The sequence below is a fragment of the Pungitius pungitius genome, chromosome 10 (assembly GCF_949316345.1).
Source record: "Pungitius pungitius chromosome 10, fPunPun2.1, whole genome shotgun sequence".
Lineage (NCBI taxonomy): Eukaryota > Metazoa > Chordata > Actinopteri > Perciformes > Gasterosteidae > Pungitius > Pungitius pungitius.
Window position 1 is genome coordinate 16,592,569 of NC_084909.1, and position 24,059 is coordinate 16,616,627.

The 24,059-nt window shown below is 44.7% G+C and overlaps 1 protein-coding gene across 1 annotated transcript in view; it reads left to right on the plus strand.

Moving 5' to 3' along the window:
- The first annotated feature begins 1,023 nt into the window (after positions 1–1,023).
- Positions 1,024–24,059, plus strand: part of LOC119228322 (inactive dipeptidyl peptidase 10-like) — a 188,268-nt gene continuing 165,232 nt past the window's right edge. Inside the window, exon 1 of the mRNA XM_037487687.2 lies at positions 1,024–1,240. Within this exon, the coding sequence (XP_037343584.2) occupies positions 1,181–1,240 (60 nt within the window). The 5' untranslated portion in view covers positions 1,024–1,180. The remainder of the gene's footprint in view (positions 1,241–24,059) is intronic.

Consider the following 24,059-nt stretch of genomic DNA (forward strand, 5'->3'; position numbering starts at 1 on the left):
ATGACAGCAGAGCATACATAAAATAAACAGAAACAAACAGCATTATTGGCTGGTGGAAAGACATCAGCCTCTGGTATAATGTGCAAAAGCAAGTTAAGATGCAACGGGCATGTTAGCTGTAAAACATCCCTCGAACGGCCGGGTGGGAATGGAGGTGGACCAGCCCAACCCTGTCAGCCCATCGGGGGATTACCCCGCTATTCCCTATAGCCAGTCCGTCCCTGTGCTCAGCCATGATTATTTGCACAGCCCGACCCAAGGACACATGCTTGAAGAAGGAAATAACAGAAAAACAAAAAAGTCTTAAAGACAAAGCTGTGACACCAGAAGGCTGTGCTGGTGTAATTTATCAGTATCTGAAGGCCACCTCAGAAACATTTACTCACTGTGTCATGGAGTAACAGAATTCTTCCCGGGCTGTGGCATCACCTCATTTCAGCGGCTTTCCTGTGTAACACAGTTTCCCTTGGTAGCCCAGTTTTTCTGTATGCCACACCATCCATGATAAGGGAATATATCCATGTTACATCACAGCTATGCTGAAAAAAATCTGTGACATTTACTTGAAAAAAGCTACAATTTCAAGTTGTACAATCCTTGAATGATGGAACACAATAACCCATTCAGAAAATGTAATATTTTATTAGCACTAACTGAAATTAATAATTAATTTGAGTTTACAGAAATAATCAAAGTAATCATCATTGCAACACAAAAACGTCTCTTTTCACTGCTGTCCTGCTGTTATATTCCAAGATATTTTATGAGGGTCTAGCATTATAGCGTATTCTCTGTGTGTGTGTGTGTGTGTTTTAGGACATTATAGCACCCGTAATGTATTTTACCAGCGATACAGTTGTCAGTATTTATTTATTCCATTACGTGTTTGCTTGGGACATTGTCGTGGGGGTTTCACTACCACGTAGCCAACCCCTTCTAAAAGGTCTCCGGTCGCCCCTGGTTACCAATCATCACCGGCCATTCAGGTGCAATCACACCTACCGCGGTGCGTTGCGCGACGCTGACTTACGGCTGCCGTCAGACGCGGTCACACGCTTCTCCAGACGCGCACCGCTCCTCCATCCCACGCTGCAGAGTAAGAGGGGGTCGCTCCGCGTCTCTCTCTTCGCTGTTTGGTGTCTTTTGGATAAAGAGGAGTGTTTGGGTCGGCGTCACCAAGATGAACCAAACCGCCACCGTATCGCACCAGGTCAAATGTCAGTCCACGAAGCCCATCAAGGTAAGCTCCGTGAATCTGTATCCTGCGCTGCAAGGAACTTGTCTGTGCTTTCGAGGGACCGCATCGGCAGCGGCACTGCTCCGAACTTGTGCGGGTCTGAAGAGCGCGGAATGCGCATTGACGCACACCACTTGGACAAGGATTTGGGGATTTGCGTGTGTGCCCCGCACCCTTAGAAAGCCCTTGTTTACCTGCTTCCCCTTGCCGTGTTTGGATGAGTGAGCTCAGTTCCCACGTTCGGCGTGCACGTGTTGGATCGGGAGGCACACTGTTGGCGCAGTGGCGAGATTACATTCGCATCACGTCGCACTCCTTAGTATTATATTTTCTTTGGGGGCTGAGAAGAAATGAAAGATGCTGTCTTGTGTACTGACCGCTCTTTGGCTGCGGTTAAGAAGAGGACAAATCTACTTTTATGGCGCATCAGTTACCCAACTTTGCCGTGCATGATCGACCGGCTTTATCAAAAGGCGAATCTTGTGAAAGTGGAAGAGGAGCGTGGTGAATTGTATATTTTTTTGCAGATGATGTGAGATAAAAATGAGGGGGTGGTAACGCAATTATTAGCACCGTCGTTTCTTTTTGTTCAGTGACGATGGAGGCAGTATCCGCAATGTCTCCACCTTGGCAGGCCATAGGGCTGAAAGAGTGGAACATTTCTGTAGTGGCTTGCATACGTCGTACACAAATGCTGTTATTTTGGAACAGTAGGTTGAATGCTTAGAAACAGTAGAGGATGGAAGATGAACATGAATTAATCGTTCAGTGTAGCTTTTTTAATTTTCTTCATTTGATTCTTTTAAAGCTGGTGCTGGTGCTCTTACCCTATTCTATCAGAATCATAAAATATGAGTGAGCAGGACGCATTGTTCTCCTGAGCTGTTAGACGTCCTGAGCCGCCATCACTTGCTGCTGCGCTTGTTCCTGATGCTGGGTTCCCCTCCTTGGCCCCCAGGGCTGAAGCCAACTGTTCATCAGCGGTCTCTGTCGGGCTGTCGGACCAGGCCTCAAGGCAGGAGGCTGCCAAGTCATTCAAGATTTTCATTTGATGTAAATCTGCTACATTTTAGTGTAGCTTTGGTTGTCGTTTCTATCAGTTCATTGCCAAGGTCTGAGAGCAGCCTTTAGCGTCAAGGGCCGCAAGACAGTGGATAGAAAGAAGAAAATAAAATCAATGAAATCAAAAAGACAGCTTGCTAACATTCAACACAGTCTTTTGGGAAAAGTCACAAAAGAAAATATAGATTTTTTTCTTTACAAAAAAAGCCACGCACAACTTGCATGGCTTTTTTACGTGACACTCTTTCACAACGTTAAAATGAAACTCAAGATCAGCAGACTATAAATAATTAGTTTTAAAGAAAAAAACACCATTGGTGGGCTTAAAGCAAGTCAAGAAAAACACAAATGGTTATATCAGATTTTTGGAACAAATCCACTGCCATAAATCCACAACGTGGTGTCAAGCGGTCCTGCTTGTTGTTGTCACAGCGTTTGGTCAACTTGGACCTTCAGCTTAAATACTGTTGCACATAATAAAAATCCAACTGGGCAATCCAAACTTTAAATCAGATTCTGACGTACTGACAATCTAACAGGCATGGAAGCCCATTTCCGCCACAAAAAAAAAGAAGGGTTAGAAAGTCGAAATTATGTCTTTTCTGTAATTTCGACCTTTTAAGTCATAATTTCGACTTTCTCACCTTTCTTTTTTTTGTGGCGGAAATGGGCTTCCATAAACAGGGCATGCTACAGGAAAAACATTTATTGCATTAGAATCAAGTGCACTCTTTAATCTGATGGAGGAGGTGGTTGGGAGTTTTGTGGACATGTACGACAGTATAACTATTTAAATGTAGGTAAATATTTTCCCTGAATTCATTGAGGATTCATACGTTGAATGGCTTATTTATTAAGAAAGTTTGAGGATGAAGTAATTATACTGTGACAAGAAAAATGATAATGGTAATAGACATTAGGTCTATACTGCAACTGTGGGTGAGTGGAGAGCACGGCCTTCTTCCATCAGAGGGATGGCCGCTTGGTCCCTGGCTCCGCGAGTCTGCAGGCCGATATGTCCTTGGGCAAGACACTTAACCCTAACATTGCTCCCGTAGCTGTGACTATGTGAATGATGACCGCCAGTGTTGAAGCGCTTTGAGTGGTCGGAAGACTAGAAAATAGAAGTACAAGTACATTTACCAGAGCAGAAACTGACCCGCTATGAGTGACCATCCAAAGAACTGGAGCTAAATGGGAACTTTGTTGGGGTGTGAATCACAAGTATCATCACCATGCAATCCTATAGTGATTCCTATTGATTCTCTACAACGATGGTTCACAAACCTTTTTTATTGAGCGCGTTAACAGCGTTAAAATATTTTATCACATTATTCTTGGCCACAATAATTGCATAGATTAACGCGTTCATTTTGACAGCCCTAATAACTAAACTGTAAAATATTAGCTTTTCTTTCCAAAGTATTTACATATTAATTCCCAATTACCTGCAAACAACATGTTTCCCTTCATTTAACAGCAGAATCATATTCTTTTTTTTGTTGTTTGTTGTGTCTTTTTAATTTACTTTTACTCCTGCCAGTATTTAAATACACTCACACAGTGGGTTCTCTCTTGTTGGCCGACCACAGTGCTTGTAAAGCCCACAGAAAGATATGCCTCATTATGTTTTCCTACTTTTCTATGGAAGTAAATCTGTGCCTCCGGGGGTTGAAATAAAAAGGTGATTGAATTTCTAGCACTGAATATTTATGCATTGAAATTATGTACCTGAATGTTTTTCAACATTAAAACACTGCAAAAAAAATTCAACCTAAAAGAAAAAAACTGTTGAAATATTCAGCTGCAAAAAAAATTCAACCTAAAAGAAAAAAACTGTTGAAATATTCAGCCGCAAAAGAAATGACGGTTACAATATTCAACCCAAAAAATGTCAACCTTGAGACACCAACATCCGGGACACTAAGGTAGAGCAATCGATTCTAGATTCAAGATCGGAGCGTGCGTCAAGCTAAAGGAGCGAGCACCCAAAACACCTTCGGCTTCGGATTGGCTACAATCCGAAGCCGCTCACAATACGCCTCTTCTTCTAGTTTTGAATGAATTTATTGATGCTGAGATCCTTCGACAAGCTGTTAGGAGTGATTGGCGGAGTTTTGAATCCAGGCGGCACAATCCAAGAGGCACATGAGCCGCTGTAGCGTAGTGGGGGGGCAGCGGCTTTAGCGGAGCGTGCAGACGCATAAACCCGACAGGACATGCAGGAATAACCGCAGTAGCGCCGAGTGCGGAAAGTGGTCGGTGGAAGGATCCTTTTTCAGAGTGGTACAAGCCGATCTCAGTTGGGGATTACCGTATTTTCGCGACTATACGGCGCACTGAATTATAAGGCGCACCTTCAATGAATCGCCGATTTTAGAACTATTTCCATATATAGAGCGCACCGGATTATAAGGTGCATAGAATAGAAGATACTGCAGTAAAACGTTTGACTGGGGCTGCGTTATGCACCTTTGTTGTGGTGGTTGCGTAGTGTGTTACAGCTGGAACAGACTATGATCAGATTTATACTTTACACCAGTTATCCATCCATCCATCTTGTAACATCGCAACCTTGTTTATTCCTCATCTTATCATCCTGCATGTCATGTTGGATTCGCTTGATTTCATTTCTTTCATTGTTATTTGTTATTATTGTATTTGATATTGTTTTACCGTTGTGCGTGGGTTTGTTGATGAAGTTTTGCCTGCCCTGTAGTTTCTCTGCCCCCTCCAGTTTGGGAACTACTCTTTTATATTTGCTAATATATGCAAAGTTTTAAATGATCCAATTTCTCTTTAACTAAATGCAAAGGCCCATGTGTCGCGTGTGATTTGATAGCAGTAGTTCATTCATATCACAGTTGAATCATATCAACTCACAAAAAGCAACTAAACTTGGAAGTGCCGTGCATGGAAAAGTAACAACAACAAAAAAAGGGGCCATTAAGGCGCCTCCCTGTTATGATGGTAGGGGAAACACTGTAATCCTAAATTGCAAAGTACACAGCAAGTACAGTCAAATATGACCCAGGAAGTTGATACAGTGATGAAAGAGCCAAGCTATGTGAATAAGGCCCAAACTGAGTGTTGTTTAACCGGGTGTGATTGACAGTGACGAAACAACACAGACTGTCAGTGTCTGATTCAAACGTTGCTCCATTCGGATTGGTGCACTGACGTAGGAACCGGTCACTGATCTGCTTAATGCTGCCGTCGGTTCGACTCGCACTGGAATGTCCTGTGGAAGTTTGAACCGACGAGGATCAATGAAGGCAATTCGAAAAGCCAGCTGATTGGCTTCACCAGCCGATGGAAAGACAAATGGTGATTAGTGAACTTCAAACCGGTGTTGTACAGATGGGGAACCGTACATATCCTGTTATCCTACAAAAGTGTGTTGTGGAAAAGATGGGTTGTCACTCGCACATGGCTACAACAACATTTGTTTTGACAGAGAATAAAGAAGTGAACCAAAGCGGTTGATCAGAGGAGAAATATTCCACACAGCAATAAAAGAACAATGTATTCAACCATTGAAAAACAATATTTCAAAAAGGAGCAGACTTGCGGAGACAAATTTGTCTGACAATGACTATAAACAGAGCTTGAATGTTCCTATTCCTATAGGATATTCACACTCATTATGCTGCCTTGTGGGTTGGTTTGTTTAAAAAAGACAGTTTCTGAATCCTTGTGCTGCCCTTTTGTTATTCAGGTTTCTTTTTTAAGAGAAAAAAAGACCTGCTTTCTGCCTTAAAAATGTCTCTTTTTTAAAAACGATTCATAACCACGATGGCTGACAACGTTCTTCAGCTCAAAATCATTAAATCAAGCGGGATCATAGTCAGGATTAAGTACTTCAAAACTCCTGTGTGAAAATAAGGCTCTAATCTCTCCAAGTTTGATCCCACCATTGTCCGGCGCTGAGGTCTTAAACGGCTTGCTGTTATCCTCCCAGATGCCCCCCCTCCTGTTTATATCATTGCTGTGTCCTGCCACGAGCAGAGATAAGAAATCCAATTAGAACGTGGCAGCAGATTTCTTGTGGGGCTGAGCAGCGGGGGGTGTCGCCTGAGTTTAACACGGCTGCCGTGGACGCAGCCTGGGCTCATGTCCTCGGCGGTCCTTTGACGTGTCAAGTCCACCCACGTGCAGATTGCGTCTATAAAATTGGAGGAAGCCGTGTTATGGATGTCATCAGACTACAAGTGTGGTCGTTTACAGTAGTGTCAGAAAACAAATCAAGATTCTTTTTTGCCAGTAAACAGTAAATCCAATGTAACATCTCCTTCAAACAACTGCAATTGTTCAAGGGTTTCATGCCAAAAACAAAACTTTAAAAGATTGAGTTCCAAACACATTTACTATCGTGACGATAATGGAGTTTTTCAGAATTTTGAAATCAACTCAGTAGCAAAGTGTCGGTTTCCGTGTTATCTTCTCTCTGCACTCCAAGTGACGCGAGGTTCTTAAGAAAAGGTGCAATAGCTTTCACGCTGTGCTGCAACATTGTGGCTTTACATCCAACGTAGACAGCTGGGATCTTGACAGGAGGTTTTTCTAAAGTGTGACTTATGTGTGATTTATGTAAGTGCAAAGGACTGAAACTCATTTTTTATTTTGTGAAATACCAATTTTAGGATTGTGTTTCAAGATGAAAAGCGGAAGTACACCTGAGCCTGTAGCTGTATCTGACACCCACTACCTTCAAGACATTTATAGTCACATCATTGCTTTTAAGCTTCTTGTGTAAGAAAAAGCCAGCAGCTGAATTAAGGTGACATGAAGTCTTTAAGCAGCAAGCACAACAGTGTCGTTCATGAAGCCAGATGTTATGCTTGATAAAATGTCTACCCATGGGGAAAAATGAGTACAGTTTTTGTGCTTAGGGCAACAAACAAACTGCGTTCACATACTACTTTCATTTTGCATGCACAGTTATAGCTGTGCATAGTCACTCTGGGGATGAGTCCAAATTGACTGATAAGACAATCTGCAAAGTGATAGAGACTGTTGTCTTTGGTCTACTATCAAACTGAATTGGCAGCTCAGAAAAGTATGATGACCTGGAGCAGAACCAGACATTATTGCATGCTTTTGTTCTCCTAAACTTGCATTTATGACTCTGGTGGGGTGGAATAGTACATTGCAGTTGAGTCACATGACACACAACATGAATTCACTTACACATAGAACAAGGACACTTGCTACAGTTCAAGGGAATGTCATTCTGAAATAATGGCGTTTTGTAAAGGAAGAACCATGGGTGGCCTGGTGGATTAGCTGTGTCTCAAAGTCGCAAGGCTGCACCCCTGTAGCCTCCAGCCTTCAACAACCGCATAGGCCGAACCAAAAGGTCTCTGACATGGTAGGCTACGCTCTGGCCTACGGGGGGGGGACTTCCTTCTGGCGTCATCAGCAACCTGCTGAGCATTAACAATAAATGCCTTAAAACCCGAAAAACGTATGGGTACAGATAAAGAAGATAAACTTCTTATTTTATTTAATCTAGGAAGATACGCTTCTTCTCCGGAGCATGATATCTTTCAGGCTGTTATTTATTATTATTAATTATATAGGTTATTTTAAATTCAAATTGAATAAGTTAATGTATAATACTTTACTAATTTAGAATTATTTTCACCTTAAAGTAATATTGCAATCTTAAGGCACAGAACAATTATAATCACTCCCTCGAAAAGGCCAGGGTTCAGGTTAGCATACAAACGGCAGTGGCTATTGGTATTATAATTTCATCATTTATTAATCTACCTGCGTCATCGTTATTATGTTGTCCTCACTAAAAGTTGCTTTAGGAAATGTGCTTTTCAGCTATACAGCCAGCAATGAATCTCGCTGAAACAGACAGGTTGTTGTATTTGGCAGGAATTAATGCAGAAAAATATATTAACTTTGTAAAACTGATAAAGGCAACAATAATGCAAACTACACAATAATATATCTATTACATCAGCCTCATACGTTGCCTTGTTGAGAGTCCTGTGGAGGCGATAGATATGTTGAATAGGGCTCAAAAATAAAGAATCACATTCAAGTACAACAATTGCTTTTAAGAAGCTTTTAATTCAAAACTGAAAATGAATTGACTAATTTTACAGACTTGTTAGATATTGCTGTGCAGATTAAAGAAACAAATTCCATTTATAATCTGAAATTAGCCAGCAACCTAAATGAGGGAGGAAATTGTGATTAATCTTTATTCATCATTCCCAGGCACATGTGGATTAGTTTCACTATATGCAGTTTGACTCTACGTCTGTTCGTGTTGAATCGGTTTCATGAGAGCTAATTCTATGCCGGTTTACCTTTATTTGTGAGTTATGTCTGAAAATTCTACATCTATATTTAAATGACTTAGTCTTCATAGTATGGGCTTATTCTGTCATATACTTCATGAAAACTGCCTATTCTTAAAATAGAGCTTTCATTCATTTTTTTGGGCCCTGGAGATATATTTTGAGTTTGAACACTGACTTGCTTTGATCCAAGTGATCCTTTCTTCAGGTGGAGTACTTTGACAAGTTATTGTGTCGTGGTTGAAATGGAAGCCACTAGGATTTTAAAAGGAAAATAATGTAGACGATGCAGTTCTACAATCAAACTGTTCTCAGCCAGGGAAAAAAAAACAATTTCTTCTGTCGAGTCTGCTGCTAATGCATCTGTGAGGTTGCAAAATGGTTTAATGTGCCGCTGGTCCATCCTTAAAAAGGGTAGGCCTTCAATTTGCAAATACCAAATCCCATCAGAAATGCCACGTACTACAGTTTCAGCGACACTTGCTAGATTACTGCTGGCTGGTCTGTATTGAGTGATGTGTTTGCGTGAAAGAAGAAAGCAAAAAAAGAAATGATGAATATTCATGAAGAAAAACAGATGGAATACCTTGTCTGGCAAAAGACAAATATTGAACTCTGAAACATCTCAGATTTCATATATATTTCACATTGTATGTTCGTACACAACAGCCCGCTCAGTTACACTTACCCTTTGAGGTTTCCTTTTGTTTCCATTGCTGGCAGGGAGATCAGGATTGTTTGCAATCTCTCTGCCAGCACGCAGCAGCAACACTTCTCATTCCCGTAACTCAGCGCCCTGGATGCCGGACAACTGAGCCCCGGCAGGTTATTGAACCTGCTCGGTGTTTCTCTGTTCCTGAGATCCATCACACAAACAGTCTTTAAAAAGTGCTCGGGACGGGCTGGCTCTGCTAGTGATAGATTGCGTGCATCGGCTTGATAAGAATGATTGCATTGGCCGTTTGGTTGTTGTGTCCATAAATTATATGGCCATTCCAGCTGATCTCAAAGCCTGAGACCATTGCTCCTTCACGGGGCGCCGAGGAATGTGTGATGGATGCGTCGCTAATTGGTTTTGTGCTTGAGAGGCGTCTGCAATGAGAGCTCTAGCTTTGGAGAAGGCTTTTGCGTCCCTGTGAAGAACAGTGTAATGTGCTTTAGGCTGTATCCACACTACTATGTTCTTGTTTTTCTTGAATGCATGTATTGCTACATTTGCACTAGAATTACATTGCAGGTTATTTAGCTGACGCTTTTATCCAAAGCGAACTACATTACATGTAAGTCGCTTTACATGTCACCAGGAATCTTCTTCCTGTTTACACCCTCATGCACATGTCATGCTTTTACGAAGGATGCGATGTGGACGCAGATTAGCTCAAAAGATGCTGAAACGCCTGTTTGGACGGAGTAGTGCGGATGTAGCAAAAGAGAGGACTTAAAACAAATTGGTGTTTTTGTGAGAGAAAAATAAGTAATCAGATCCTAATAAGAGAATATTTTGCATGTTATCTAAAGGGCTCAAAAACCTTGATGATTAATGGTAAAAAAAAAAAACTCTTCTGAAAACACAATTAGGAAGATGGATGAGTCCATTCACATGCTGCCGAGTCTCGTCTTGTTTTCACAAGGTGGGGTACCGCCTGAGAGAGCCACACAGGAGAGGACTTCATTTAGATATAATTTGGCTTTGGTTTTAAAGTTCATTAAAATGCAATGGTGGAAAGTAAAGTTTTCATCCAAAGCCATTTCAAACATTTTGTAAGTATGGCGTGTGGATGTCACCAGAGATTATGTCAGAGCCAAAATGGCTTCAGAGCCTGCTGTGCAGTGAAATGAAGGGCGATGGATCATCCAGTGCTGCTAGAATGGAATGAAGCCTTCGGTGCAGAATAAGATTGTAGTTGTGTCTGTGAGGCCTTCTCACCGTAACGACTCAATTGCAGACCCAGGTTGCCAAAGACAAATTTATTTTTCCTTTTCAAAACCAAATTCGCAAAAATCCCAAAATGGCAAAAACACAGAGGGTCCAAAATCAGAAAAAAACAGGTATGTCAGGTATTCAAACATGGCGGTTCAGGCATAGATCCTTCACAAACTGAATAACAATCCGACAGGGGACAATAGAAAGACACACCTACACATAGAAGGAGAAAATAACAAGACACAGGGGAAACAAATCAGGCAAACAATCAGGCAGATGACAGGGGACAGGTGAGTGACAACCAAACTAGGGATGCAGCAGAGGGCTACGAAACCCGTATAAGGGATTAAGCTTAGCAGCAGAGGGCTATCCAGGTTATCCTGGAGGAATTTAGCTAACTCCGAGTTGGCTGCACGAAAGCAGGTTGAATTAAACCCGGCTATGTAACCATGGCGATTTATTCTTTGAAGCTAGCCTACTCCAGACCAGGCTTAAATCCAGGCTAAAATTAATCCTGCAGTCTCATGTGTTAAATCAGCTGCTGCTCTGATCCGAAACAAACAGTTTAGTTTAACAGTTATTCCGTTGTTTTCGAACACATCAGACTGCAGGATTAATCTTAGCCTGGCTCGGAGCAAGCTAGCTTCAATGAATAAATCACGGTTATCATGGTTACTTGGCCGGGTTTAATTCAACCTGCTGCTCGTGCAATTCCTCCAGGATAACATGAATATGCCGGCTTAATCCCTCATCCGGGTTTCGTGCAATACCCCCCTGGGATTTTAACAGTGTCCTTATGCTACACACGATGACCCCTCAGTAGTCAGCAAGACCGACGGGAGGGAGGTCGTCTGTCAGTTGAGCGATTAGGGTACCCTTAGTGGCTTCAATTGACAAATCTTGTTTGTACCCAAAAAATAATTCTAGTTTGATGCTTGACAACATTCTCCCATTAAAATCGATTTTGTTTGTCTTTGTTGTTGTTTGCTTAATTTTTGCTACTTCCATATGGACATGGTATTATGTCTTTGTCTTATCTAGTTATCCAGATCAACTTCACACATGTGTTTTCGGTAAAAAGGTTTCCTAAAAGTATTTCAAACGTAGTGTTCAATTATCTGAGCATATCATTTATTTTCATTAAATAGGGTTAGGTGCTATCCCCGTCCACAGCAGTACATTGCTTTGCGTCCGTGCTGTTATTCCTGACGAACTGGAGTCATATCTACAGTAGCTAATACACACACTATGAGTAAGTATACTACAACACATCTAAAATAAATCCTAACCACCCCTTTAATGCCATTTTTCAAAAGCCATTCACAGGAAACCAGCTGTCTTTGGGGTCACAAATGAATCCCGAACTTAAATATATCAACCATACGTCAGTAGGTGTTAGGAGAACGACAGATCGTCGGGAAGAAGTCTGATCTTTGAGAAAGGTTGTTCTTTTATTTAGGTAGTCAGTTATGACACAATCAAATATGTTTATAGAAAGACAAATCCTGTGTGTGAATAAAGATTTTAATGACAACATTGTTATACATATGCTGTGGAAAGGATTTATTAGTTAATATTTACTAAAAGTATTAACTGTTACCTATCAGACAAACAGGGCTGAAAACACAACGTTTTCAAAAGAGGTTGAAGATGAGGCGGACAGCATGCTGTTATTTTTGTGGAATAGCCGTCCGACTGGATTGGAGAGAATGCAGAGCAACCTGCAGCTTTAGCTCCATATACATAAGGTGGCACAATGGATTTCACAAAGATTTGACACTTGTGCTGCTCCAACCACAGATGGTATTCCTACATCACTAATTCTAGATCGACATCTCTTCTTAAGATGAATGTAAATATAGTCAGGAATATCAAATAAATAGCCATTCCATGTTATACTGTAACCGTTAGACACTACTTTGTTTTAATTATACGGTCATATTTTGAGTTTTGTATCTGCATATTTGCTTCAATTTTGATTATTCATTTTTATTGTTTGCATGTTTTGAATCTGTGTGTGGTGGTTAATGTATTATTTATTTGTCTAACGCGCATCTCATTAGGGAACCACCCTTGGGTTACAATACTGCAAAATGTGCCTGTTTCCACCCACATGGTGTGTCCTCACCGCAGTCCTGTGTGCGTCACAGCTGGGTAGCGATGTTCACTTTAACACGGCGACATCATGCACGGTGCGCGAATATACGGCGTTAGTACGTAGCTAACTAGCTAGCTAAAGATCCCAGGTGTAGAGGCCTCTACAGAAGCGTTGTATGTGCAGCTTCCCTTTCACGCCAGTCCGTTGCCTGATTGTGAGGTCAGGCTGATCTGGGTCCAGCTGTTTTACCTCTAGTTTCTCGGGCAAAGTTCTTCTCTCGTTCTGAGTTTGGGTCTTCTTGGAAAGATACTCTCTGTGGAGAAATGCAGAAAGGAGGACACACAAACACACATAGTGACTATTTGCCAAATTAATTATTAACAAAAAATGATTATTAATCAATTTATTTTTTCCTCCGTCGCTCATGGTGGGTTCATGCCCCATTGCCCTCTATGGACCAGCTGCCACAGAAACACGCTTAGTATTCATGCAGGAATAAGATCCAGCTTACAGCAATGAATTTATGTTCTGAGAGGAGGAAATGGAGAGTAGGCATCTTTTGATATATCATTGTTCCTTCAGGTAGAATGCCAGTAAAGCAGTGGGCCACCTTGGATTTCAAAGCTGCAGGAGTTAAAAAAAACATTTGGCTTTAATTCAGAAAGCTAGTGGGCCAGAAAGGCATTTTTTGACATTTCAATATGTCTTTGTACTTTACCGAGCTAAGCGGGGTGAGATTTCTCTTTCTTTCTTACTGTTCCATTTCTAACTTAAAACAGAGATGGGTTCAAATCCAATACAAAGTGATTGCACTGACATCAATCTTAAATACCGAGATAGCACTTTAGGGTGCAAGCCCCTTACATTGATCACCACAGGAACCTCGGCAGCTTGCAGAATTCGTCGTTGATCAGTAATTGGCAGGAATAACTTATTTTTGTTATTGTTTTATCTTTATGTTTAATTTTATTTCAGAAAGTGTCCCCCTCTTTACCAGAGCACCCTGTTTTTCCTTAAAGTGGGCACAGTTGTGAGCACAGGCTCGTGGTGCATGGTTACATGGGTGTAATGAGCCAATTTCTTGGGCGCGTTCCCTGTCTGAAGTACTAACATACCAAACATACATCGCTGTTACTCAACATCGTTTTTTAGCCGTCTCAAGCTTCTTTATGTGTCAAGCCAAGGTTCTTTCTACATTTTTAACACTTGCCATCCATGACTGTAAATAGTAGGTGCTGGTTCATCTGACATTACAGCAAGCCAGTCAAACCTGAAGCAGTTTAAAAAATGGCTCTCTGGCATTTTGGTTTAATGTAGTAGGAACATCTGAGCGTTTTTATCACACACATCTGATGTCTCCGTCTGCTGTATCTTTAGGCTTTCCACTGGCACAGATTGAGGAAATCTCAAAGATTTATTAGTTACTGATTTCTGCAATCACTCATGAGGACGAACTACTACATACGGCAATCTTTAGCTGTTGGATAGAGATGACTTACAATGTGTAATGACTGTAACATTGTTGCAAGTTAGAAATAGAGCAAAACTAATATTGTTCCCAAACTGACTCAACTAGCTGAATTGGTTTTTATGACGAACTGCCATCGGATTCCATTATGCTATTGAATAACAAATGAAGTATATGTTGAGTTAAAAAATAACCTAAAACATTCATGCCATCCACTTCAACTCAGTGAGGCTGGGAGATTATTGATTCATCAGTGGTATCCGATCGATACCCAAAGCACAGACTATCCTGAGTAAGACCTGTGTGTTTTGACCCATCCAACACCCAACATCCTTCCAAATTGACCTATAGAGACTCATTTAAAATGTGTCAGTCAAAAGCAAAAGGAATTCATAATAAAACGTTTGAATTTTTAAATTTACAATGCAGCATTGCTGGATGTGAAGACAAGGCTGCTTCATTATTATTTCTTTATGCAATATTAGTCAGATTTGATCCAGATCTGCAGTCATATTGATCATTTATCTGGTTTTCCAGTGATGGTTAGTGATGATAAATCCCTGACATCCCATGGTTTGGTAGACTGAGCGGCTGGTCAAAAAAGAGCAGACGACCTGCAGCCAATGTGGCCCTCCTCTGCTCTCTGAGGAACCGTGTGGGAGGCTGCTCTCCACCTCAAAACGACAAGCCTGAGCTGTCGACAATACTGCGTCTGCTGGAAGCATGCTCTCTAAACAGAATGTAAAGGGCTGTGTCACCAGACATAAAAATTGTTCATTGAGAATGGCTGTTCCTCTTAGAAAGACATTCAGGCACATTCTCTGAATTGAGATGTTTAAAAGAGAGACTAGTGGGATTCGATTGTTACTACGCTTTGGAATTAATGAATGAAAACCTTGCCAATTAATAGTAGGTTTGAAATGTTCTGCACTGCCTCAAGAGCAAAGTGAAACAGGATTTTTGATCAGTAACACATAAATCCATGCTTAATATATGAACAGGTTCCTATAAGCACTGGCCTCTTTTATGGCCTCTGCCACCGTGCATGACCTAAAAAAGGTTCTACACTACTGTACGCATAATTTTTGGACACATTTTTATAGTATTTTTATTTTATTAATAGTACCACAAAAAAGTTGTGTAGTGTGGAGTATTTCATATCTGTATATCTGTGTTCATGATGAGAGCTCAGTCCAACCCGGTTCCCCCTCAGGGAACTCGAGCTGCGTAAAGACGCTGTGGGAACGCCTCTGCGTGACCGCGTCATGAAGCACGTGTGAAATTTAACCAATGGCGAGCTGGTACGTCATAGGCGAGGGACGCCGGGACCAGGGCGCTATAAAGGGACCCGAAGGGCAGGACCATTCATCTTTGTGCCTTCATCTAGTGTGGTAGTGACGTTTTTCCACCTAGTAATGGCTGAGCGGTTTGTCCACTGTGTCCCCCCTTGCACCCTTTTTATTACGGGCAGTGACTCACACGCCTGTGTGTTGTCTGCCTAGGCGTGGAGCACGCTCAGCTAGCCCTTAAGGGGGCTAGCTGTGCAGCTTGTGTGTGGCAATCTCGTCTCTCCCGTCGAGCTCTCTTCACTGAGGACGGCTCGATGAGGTGTGCTCCCCGCAGCTCCGGTCCAGCTCGTGCCGAGGCAGAGCGCCGGATGTCTTCAGAGTGGGGATCACAAATGGATCTCGCAGAGGATTCCGGGACAGCTGAGGCTTTTTCCCGGCCCTTCACCGCGGGATCCAGGCGCTCATTTCCGGCGTCGGAGGCACGCTCCGCGGCTTCCTCCACCCCGGACGAGACGCCGCTCTCGCGTTCTTCCGGCTCCGAGGAGCTGGACGTGGTGAGCGTAGAGGCAGCTGAGGCTGACGCCGAGGCGACTCATTCCCCCGCTGCCGCCAAAGAACTGCTGGAGGTGCTCAGCGAGCCGCCGGCGGGTAAACAGCAGCCTACTGCTTCCGGTAAGCTGCATGAACGGTTTCTGCCTTCCCGTAGAGTACTTCCGTGCCGGTGCTTGCCTTTCTTCCCGGACGTCCACGCTGAGGTGTCGGCGTCCTAGGGAGGCCGGTCTCTGCTTGTGTTTACAACCCGCGTGCGGCTTTGTATTCGTCAGTGGCGGAGGCTAAGCGACATGGCTATGCTAGCATGCCGGCCGCGGATGCGGCCCTGGCTCGGCGGCAGTGCAGGCGGCTTCCTGTCTGCATACGATGGTGCTACCTCGTAAGAGCCCGTCGACGCCACATCCGCGGGGCCGCTCGAGGGCGGCCTTCGTTAAGCTTGCACCACCTGGCGCAGCAGGAGAGCGTCGCGCTGCGTGCACCCCCTCGTCGAGGCTGGGCCGTAGCGCGACACGCTCGGGCGGGGCCCTCTCACGGCTGGACTGGTCTGAGGACGGCGGCCGCGAAGAAGGCTTCGTCCAACAGGCCCTGACGCCTTAAGGGGTCAGTGCCCGGAGAGTATCCCCACCGGAGGGGCTAGGGTGTCACCGCGAGTCGGTCCGTTGTCCCCTCCACCGTTACGACCGGGTCCAGCGAGCGCGGTCTGTAGACCCGAGACGTCCAGAGACTACCCACTTGGGTAGACCTCCAGCAGGCACGGATATCGGAGAGAGAAGTACAGTCCCTGCTGCGGATGGGAGCCTCGGAACGAGTTCTCCCTCCAGACAGAGAGTCGGGATACTACAGCCTCTACTTCACCGTTCCAAAGGAGGATGGGTGTTTGCGTCTGAAAGGGAGAAGAGATACTCAATCTCCACCGTTTGAACCGCGCTGTTGCGGAGTTGAGCTTCAAGATGCTCACTCTCAAACAGATCGCGGCACTGATCAGGTCCGAGGACTGGTTTGTCACGGTAGATCTCCAGGACGCTTATTTTCCATCCTCCCACGACAGGAAGTTCCTGAGGTTCGCTTTTGGGGACAAAGCTTACCAATATTGGGCTCTTCCGTTCGGCCTAGCCCTCTCACCCCATACGTTACCAAATGCGTGGACGCTGCTCTGGCACCATTGCGTCTCCAGGGCATCCGCATTTTGAACTACATAGACGACTGGTTGATTCTAGCGACATCAACCGTCTGGGGCTGAGACTCAACGCCAGGAAAAGCGTGCTGTCCTCACTGCATAGGACCACCTTCCTGGGCGTTGTTTGGGGTTCGACCACGATGCGGGCACATCAGTCTCCCGCTCGAGTAGTTTCGATCCTCTCTGCAGTCAAGTAGGACAAGCTAGGCCAGCCACTCACTGTGAAACAGTTTTAGAGACTTTTAGGTCTCCTGGCAGCAGCATCCTACGTGATCCTTTGCGGCCCATTACACTTGAGACCGTTGCAGTGGTGGCTCAGGGCCAAGGGGTTCTCCCCGAGGGGAAACCAGCGCCGTCTGAAGGTCACTCGGCGTTGCCTGCAGGCTCTGGCCATATGGGGGGCAGACGCCCTGTCGAGACAGGGGCCGAGGCCCGGGGACTGGACTCCACCCCGAGGTGGTGGAGCTTGTGTGGAAAGGCGGTCTTACCGAGGTAGACCTGTTTGCCTTCAGAGAGACCACTCACTGTCCTCTCCTGGGCGGGATGCGTGAGGGATATGCAGTGCAGGTGCAGGCATGACCAAGGTCGTGTCTGTACGCCTTTTCCACGGTTGCTCTGCTCCCGGGGGATTCTGGTGAAGGTCCGTCAGGACGGTGGCCTACTGCTTGTAGCCCCGCTCTGGCCGGCCCTAGATGGTTCACGGACCTTTTGTCGCTCCTCGCAGGCCCTCCGTTGGAGACCCCCATCGGGGTGGACCTGCTGTCTCAGCCGTCGGGGTCCATTGTTTACCCTCGCCTCGAGCTATGGAAATCATCGACGTGGCCCTCAAGGGGACCCGCCTCCTAGGAGCCGGTCTCTCGACCGAAGTCGTGGCCATCCGCCACTCCAGAGCCCCCGCCACGAGGAAGGCCTACGCCGGTAGATGGAAGCTCTTTGCCACTTGGTGTGGGCAACGACAGCTGGACGCAGTTAACTGCCCAGTCGGTTCAGTACTGGAGTTCCTGCAGGAGAGTTTTGTCACAGGTTTATTCCCGTCCACCATCAAAGTATATGTGACGGCCCTGTCGGCAGCCCATGCCCCACTAGACGGGCGTTCTCTGGGGAGACACCCGCTGGCATCCCACTTCCTTCGTGGCACCCTTAGGTTAAGGCCAGCAGCCAGCACTAGAGTCCCGTAGGACTTGGCCATTGTACTAGAGGATCTCTCCGGTGCTCCCTTCGAGCCCATGGTGGAGGTTGCAGTGAAGTATGTGGCCCTTAAGACCCTCTTCCTGCTCGCTATTTCTTCCCTCAATAGAGTTGCAGATATGCAAGCCCTCTCGGTGGCCCCATCGTGCTTGGAATTTGCACCCGGAAATATGGTGAAGGCGTTCTTCTTCCTTCCCCCGGCTACATTCCTACGGTCCCGTCCAGTACGGTCGGGCCTATTGTGCTGCGTTCCTGAGAAAAAAGCGTCGGACCAGACCAAGCTTAACCTCCTCTGCCCATTCAGAGCTCTAGACCTGTATGTCCGCAGGACCTCCCTGTGTAGGCTCTCCGAACAGCTGTTCGTGTGTTTCGGGCCTCCCAAACACTGGCGGCCCGGTAACTAAGCAGAGGGTGAGCAAGTGGGTGGTTGAGGCCATCCCACTTGCTTATGAATCGACCGGCCAGCCCACACCTTGGCTGTCCGGCCCCATTCTACTAGGGGCTTGGAGGCTTCTAAAACCCTGTTGTCGGGAAGAGTATCGCTACACGACGTTTGCATGGCGGCAGGCTGGTCCTCTCCCCACACGTTTGTGAGGTTTACCACCTTGGCCTTAACGCTACACCTGGAGCACGGGTGCTCGTCTGAGTGTGCGTCTAAAAAACTTCACACCACGGTCACTTGCTCATATGGTGAGTGGGTATTGGGTTCCCACAGCGTCTTTATGCAGCTCGAGTGCCCTGAGAGGGAACGTCTCTCGGTTACGTATGTAACATTCGTTCCCTGAAGGGAACGAGACGCTGCGTAAACGTTCTGCCATACTCCCGGCCTGCCCATGGCACTCGATTCGGCCTTTCAGAGATAAATGGTCCTGCCCTTCGGGTCCCTTTATAGGGCCCTGGTCCCGGCATCCCCCCGCCTATGACGTACCAGCTCGCCATTGGTTAAATTTCACACGTGCTTCATGACGCAGTCCCGCAGAGGCGTTCCCACAGCGTCTTTACGCAGCGTCTCGTTCCCTTCAGGGAACGCAGGTTACATACGTAACCGAGAGACGCTCTGGCTCATATGTTGCCCATATAGGTATTGGTGCACATCAGAGGTGGGACAAAGTCATTGTTATGCAAGTCACAAGTAAGTCTCAAGTCGTTGCCCTCGAGTCCCGAGTCAAGTCGAGTCAAAAGTCAAAGCAAACAAGTCTCAAGTCGAGTCCAAAGTTTTACCATTTTAGTTTCGAGTCATTTCAAGTCCTCTTATTATAGTGGGGACAGGGAACCCTGGGTGATGGTGCGCTGCCTCACAGACCTAGACTACGAAGGGAAGGGTAATGGTGGATCGACTGTGACTGTGTTATAGTACTTTAAAACGGACGTTGACATAATGTTGGCGAGGATTTCAATGGGAGTCTGAATCCGGGTTCAAAAATCCCGATTTTTGTAAGCATGAACGAGCTGATACGGTAAAATGCTAGTGAGTTACGGTACATTCGATAAGGTGCTCAGCATTCGTTCAAAACTTACCTTTCTTTGTGCAACTTCAGGTGTTGAACAAAGTTGGACGTTGTGGCAGCTCCGTCTGTAATCTTCGACCCTCATGTTTTGCAAATAGCAACTCGTTTTTTGTCGACTACCTCGTAATTTTTATAGCCAAACAAAACTATCTTTGGTATCATTTTTCCAACATTTTTTTGACAGATGCAGATAAACAGAGCGGCGCGGCCGTGTGAAAATGTTTTCCCCCAGTTTTCATGGGAAGTAGCAAGTCTTCTCGAGTCAAAAGGCTCGAGTCCAAGTGAAGTCACGAGTCATCGATGTTAAAGTCCAAGTCGAGTTGCAAGTCTTTGTACGTTTTGTCGAGTAGAGTCTGAAGTCATCAAATTCATGACTCGAGTCTGACTCGAGTCCAAGTCACATGACTCAGGTCCACACCCCTGGTGCACATTGTGTTTCCAAGTAATTCCAATAAAATAAAAAAACTATTTAATTTATAGTGTTTTTTTATTTTAGTTCTAATGTCATTGTGATGAAACCTTTAGCATAGGGCTGGGCGATATATCGGTATAAACGACTATATCGATATATTTTTAAATGGGATATGGAATTAGACAATTTCGCATACATCGATATATTTCAATTTGCGCTCTGAAAGCAAGCTGCCGACCCGGAGCGCTCTGCACTGCTCCTCGCCCGCGCCCCGCCCATCCTCTTTGACGCGCAGAAGGGGGAGGGGCGCAGGGACACACACTTCAACAAACATGGAGGAAGCAACAACGTCTGCGCAGCGTGCGGAGGAGGAATTGGTTCGTTAAAAAAAGCAGTGGCTCAGTAATTTGGAGATGGTTCGGATTTTAAGTATCCGATGAGCAACAAAACAACGTTATATGTAGGGAGTGCCATAAACAGGTTACAGTAGGGCTGCGAACCGTCCCGTATTACCCGGGACATCCCGAATTATCGGCAACTTTGATTTGTCCCGGCCGGGACAGCTCCAGTCCCGATTACCAATGAGCCTGCTAACTGCAACTGCGCGCTGCAGAAGCCGCGCGCCAGAAACAACCCGAACAAGCTCCAGCCCCGAAACAAAGCTCACTGCAAACCTCATTTTCCCGCAGTGTGCCTTATGAAAAGAAAAGTGACAAGTGGTGTACTATAACGAAAGCGCTGTCCTATCACATTGCTAAAGATATGGTCCCTGTCGCAACTGTTGAACAAGTCGGATTCAAAATGCTCCTGAAAACGATTGACCCGAGATATGAGCTCCCCAGTCGCAACTACTTTGCAAGAGAAGCACTGCAAAAAATGTATACTGAAGTCAGGCAGAGCTTTTGGTCTATATCGCCCAGCCCTACTTTAGCACAATTAATATTAACACTTTTGGCAGGAGTTTAATGGTAGCCTTTTTTTAACAAAAAACTTGATAAGAGAGCTAGACATCCAGTGCTTCAAGACACCTGAATGCAAAATACATTTAGAGCATTTTCCAAGGCCCCCGACTGGAAAGTCACCGAACAGAATAGGCTGGACTTTGAAATGTATGTATTCCTCACTGCTTCTGCTGTGGCCTGAAGCTCCCCAAAGGACTCTGGGGGAGAGAGAAGAGTTATTGCCTGAGTGTGTCTCTACATTTGTGTATGCAGGGTGATGTGCCAATGTGCCTGAGGAGGAAGCTCATCCTAGTAACACTGAGGTGGGGGGAGGAGCAGAGGTGTCAAAACATTAAGGAACGGTTGTGTGTTCCTCTCCTAATGGGAGATGCACATAATGAGTCGCTGCAAGAAGAAAAGTACGCACACAACCACACACACACTGCAGATAAGCTGCTGGAAAAGGGAGTGGAGAAGGGGGGTCGCTGGCCCCTGTTGGCTAGCAGAGAAAGTGACCGCTTTGGACTCATTCAGTTGAACTAGATTGGGTTATTTAGTCCTTCGGCATTGAGCCTTCAGTCGTTTTGGCTCAATTACTATCTTTGGCTATATTACATAGCCAGGGATTCTATATAATGTTATTTTCAGTGAAAGTTAATCGAACCACTCTATTTGAATGGGACTACTTGACTCTTATTTTTGCTTTACTTGGAACTGATGCTGTTTTAGGTCCGTTTGCTGCTGTTTCAAAGTAACAAATCTGCTACTTCTGGCAGATCAGATCAGTCAGTCAGCAATCAGATGTCAATCTGATTTTATGGTCTGTAACTCTTGTGTTCTCAAACTAGTTCTCCAACTACAGTTGGATATAAATGCATACGTTTGTTTCCACGTTTTAAACCTTAATATCATTAAACAGAGGAGAGCATCAGTGTTGATAGACATCATGTCTACTGGACATTCTGAACCTTTGTAATATCAAAAAAACATAATGCTAGTACCACAAGAAAAGAGGGATTTGCACCCACCCCCCCTTCTATGTTTCTTGTTCTGATACAATTTGGGATGAACATTGTTGTGAGGTACTACGGTTTCCCATGTTTCTTTGAATCAAACAGCAGCCCGTTCCTCGAGTTAGCTGGATTATCTTACAGATAGATAACGTAGATCAGGCTTTTTGGTCCCCCGAAGCAAGTTTGGCAAAATCACTATAGCAACACATTCAAAAACATAAACCTGCTCTGGCGCAGGCTCATTTGAGTCAGCTGGATTAGTTCGCCACTCCCCGCAAAATTGGAAATTTGGCTCAGAGGGCTATACAGTCTGTCGGCACAGGAAAGTTCCCAAAAAATGAAAAAGCATTCAATGGGGAGAAAAATGGGAAGGAACCTTCAGCAAGACAGAGGAGGATCCCTCTCCCAGGTTGGACAGACTGAGATGGATGGACAGAATGAACAACGTAAAAGATGTACAATACGTTCATTTCATCCGACAGAATTGATTCAAATATATGAATTATGGTCTTGACTTAGTTGAACCACATACGAGGAATACGGCCCAGGTCGAATGCTGCTGTGTGGTTAGTGAGTTGCAAGCCACGGCTGAACAGTCCAAAAACACTGTTACCGGGCCATTTTTCCATTGATGGAAAGTGCCACAATACGACGGAGTTGTCTTTTGGGAACAAAGAGTGCTTCGCTTGAAGTGTTGCTGCCAATTGTGGGATGTGATCATTTCGCTTTTGTTTGTTCTTTTAGAATTTAGATTTTTATCATAAAAGTCCTTCTGATGAATGCTGGTAGTTCCTGTTTGCTCTCCAACCACTGACATAATCACAACAATCAGCTGGATGCGTCAAAACAATTTTTTTTCCAAATATTTCATCAATTAAACCAAACCAATTTTTTGAAGTTCAAGATTTTCAATTTTCAAGATTACAATTTTGTATTTTTTTGTTGCAACACTATTCCTCAATCGTCGTGATTTTACTGACACAAGCAACTTCTCTTGAATTGATCTTGGCAGTGTATGAAATTTACAGTAGAAGTCAGACGACTTCATTGGTTGGCTTTTAAGGCAACTTGGTGTCGCAGGTATCGATAAATAGCAACACCTTTAGGGTGGTGTTGGTTCAGTCCAACACTTTGGTCTTGACGATACAAACAGCGGCCTGTATCAGAGTTTTAGTCTTATGTGCCGACAGTCTACTCTTCTAGATAATCACCCTGCCACATCCTCGAACAGAAAACGTTCCTCAAAAACGAGCCAGTTCACAGTGCTAAATGACTCAAAGGAAGGTAAGGTAATTTCCTTACCTCTCTTTTGATTCCTATCTGGTTTAATAGGATGTGAAGCTACAGTTGAGCGTTAATCCCAGTGAACAGGCTGCAAGCCTGAAGTATGCGCAAAAGCCAACTTGATATGACAGAGTGCTCTCAAAATAATTTACTTGGAAATAGATTATTCTGCGCCCTGAAAAGTGATGTAAATTTAGCCAAGGATTGTTTCTGTCAGGGCTCTGCTCCAGGATAGTTTGGGGCTGACAGGGACACAACACCTGCTGTTCATTGGTATCCTGGAGCAGGTCTGTCTTGCTATACTATAGAATGCATAGACTTTGTGGCAAAGTTGATGAAGCATGCATTTCATCACAGTACCAGGGAACAGCTTGGACAGTGTGCGACCGAGGCTTTCAGCAGCAGTGGGGAAAAAAGAGGTCTGAGTGAAAATAGAATAAAATAGAAGTTGTGCACACACAAAAGTTTTCAAACTGTGGGTTTCACATCCCAGAGGGGAGCAGGAGAGGTGTATTCTGAGGACGAAAGGAGAGATGGATCACAGGGACGATGGGAAGGTAACTGTTGTAATTTGGCCTGCTGATCA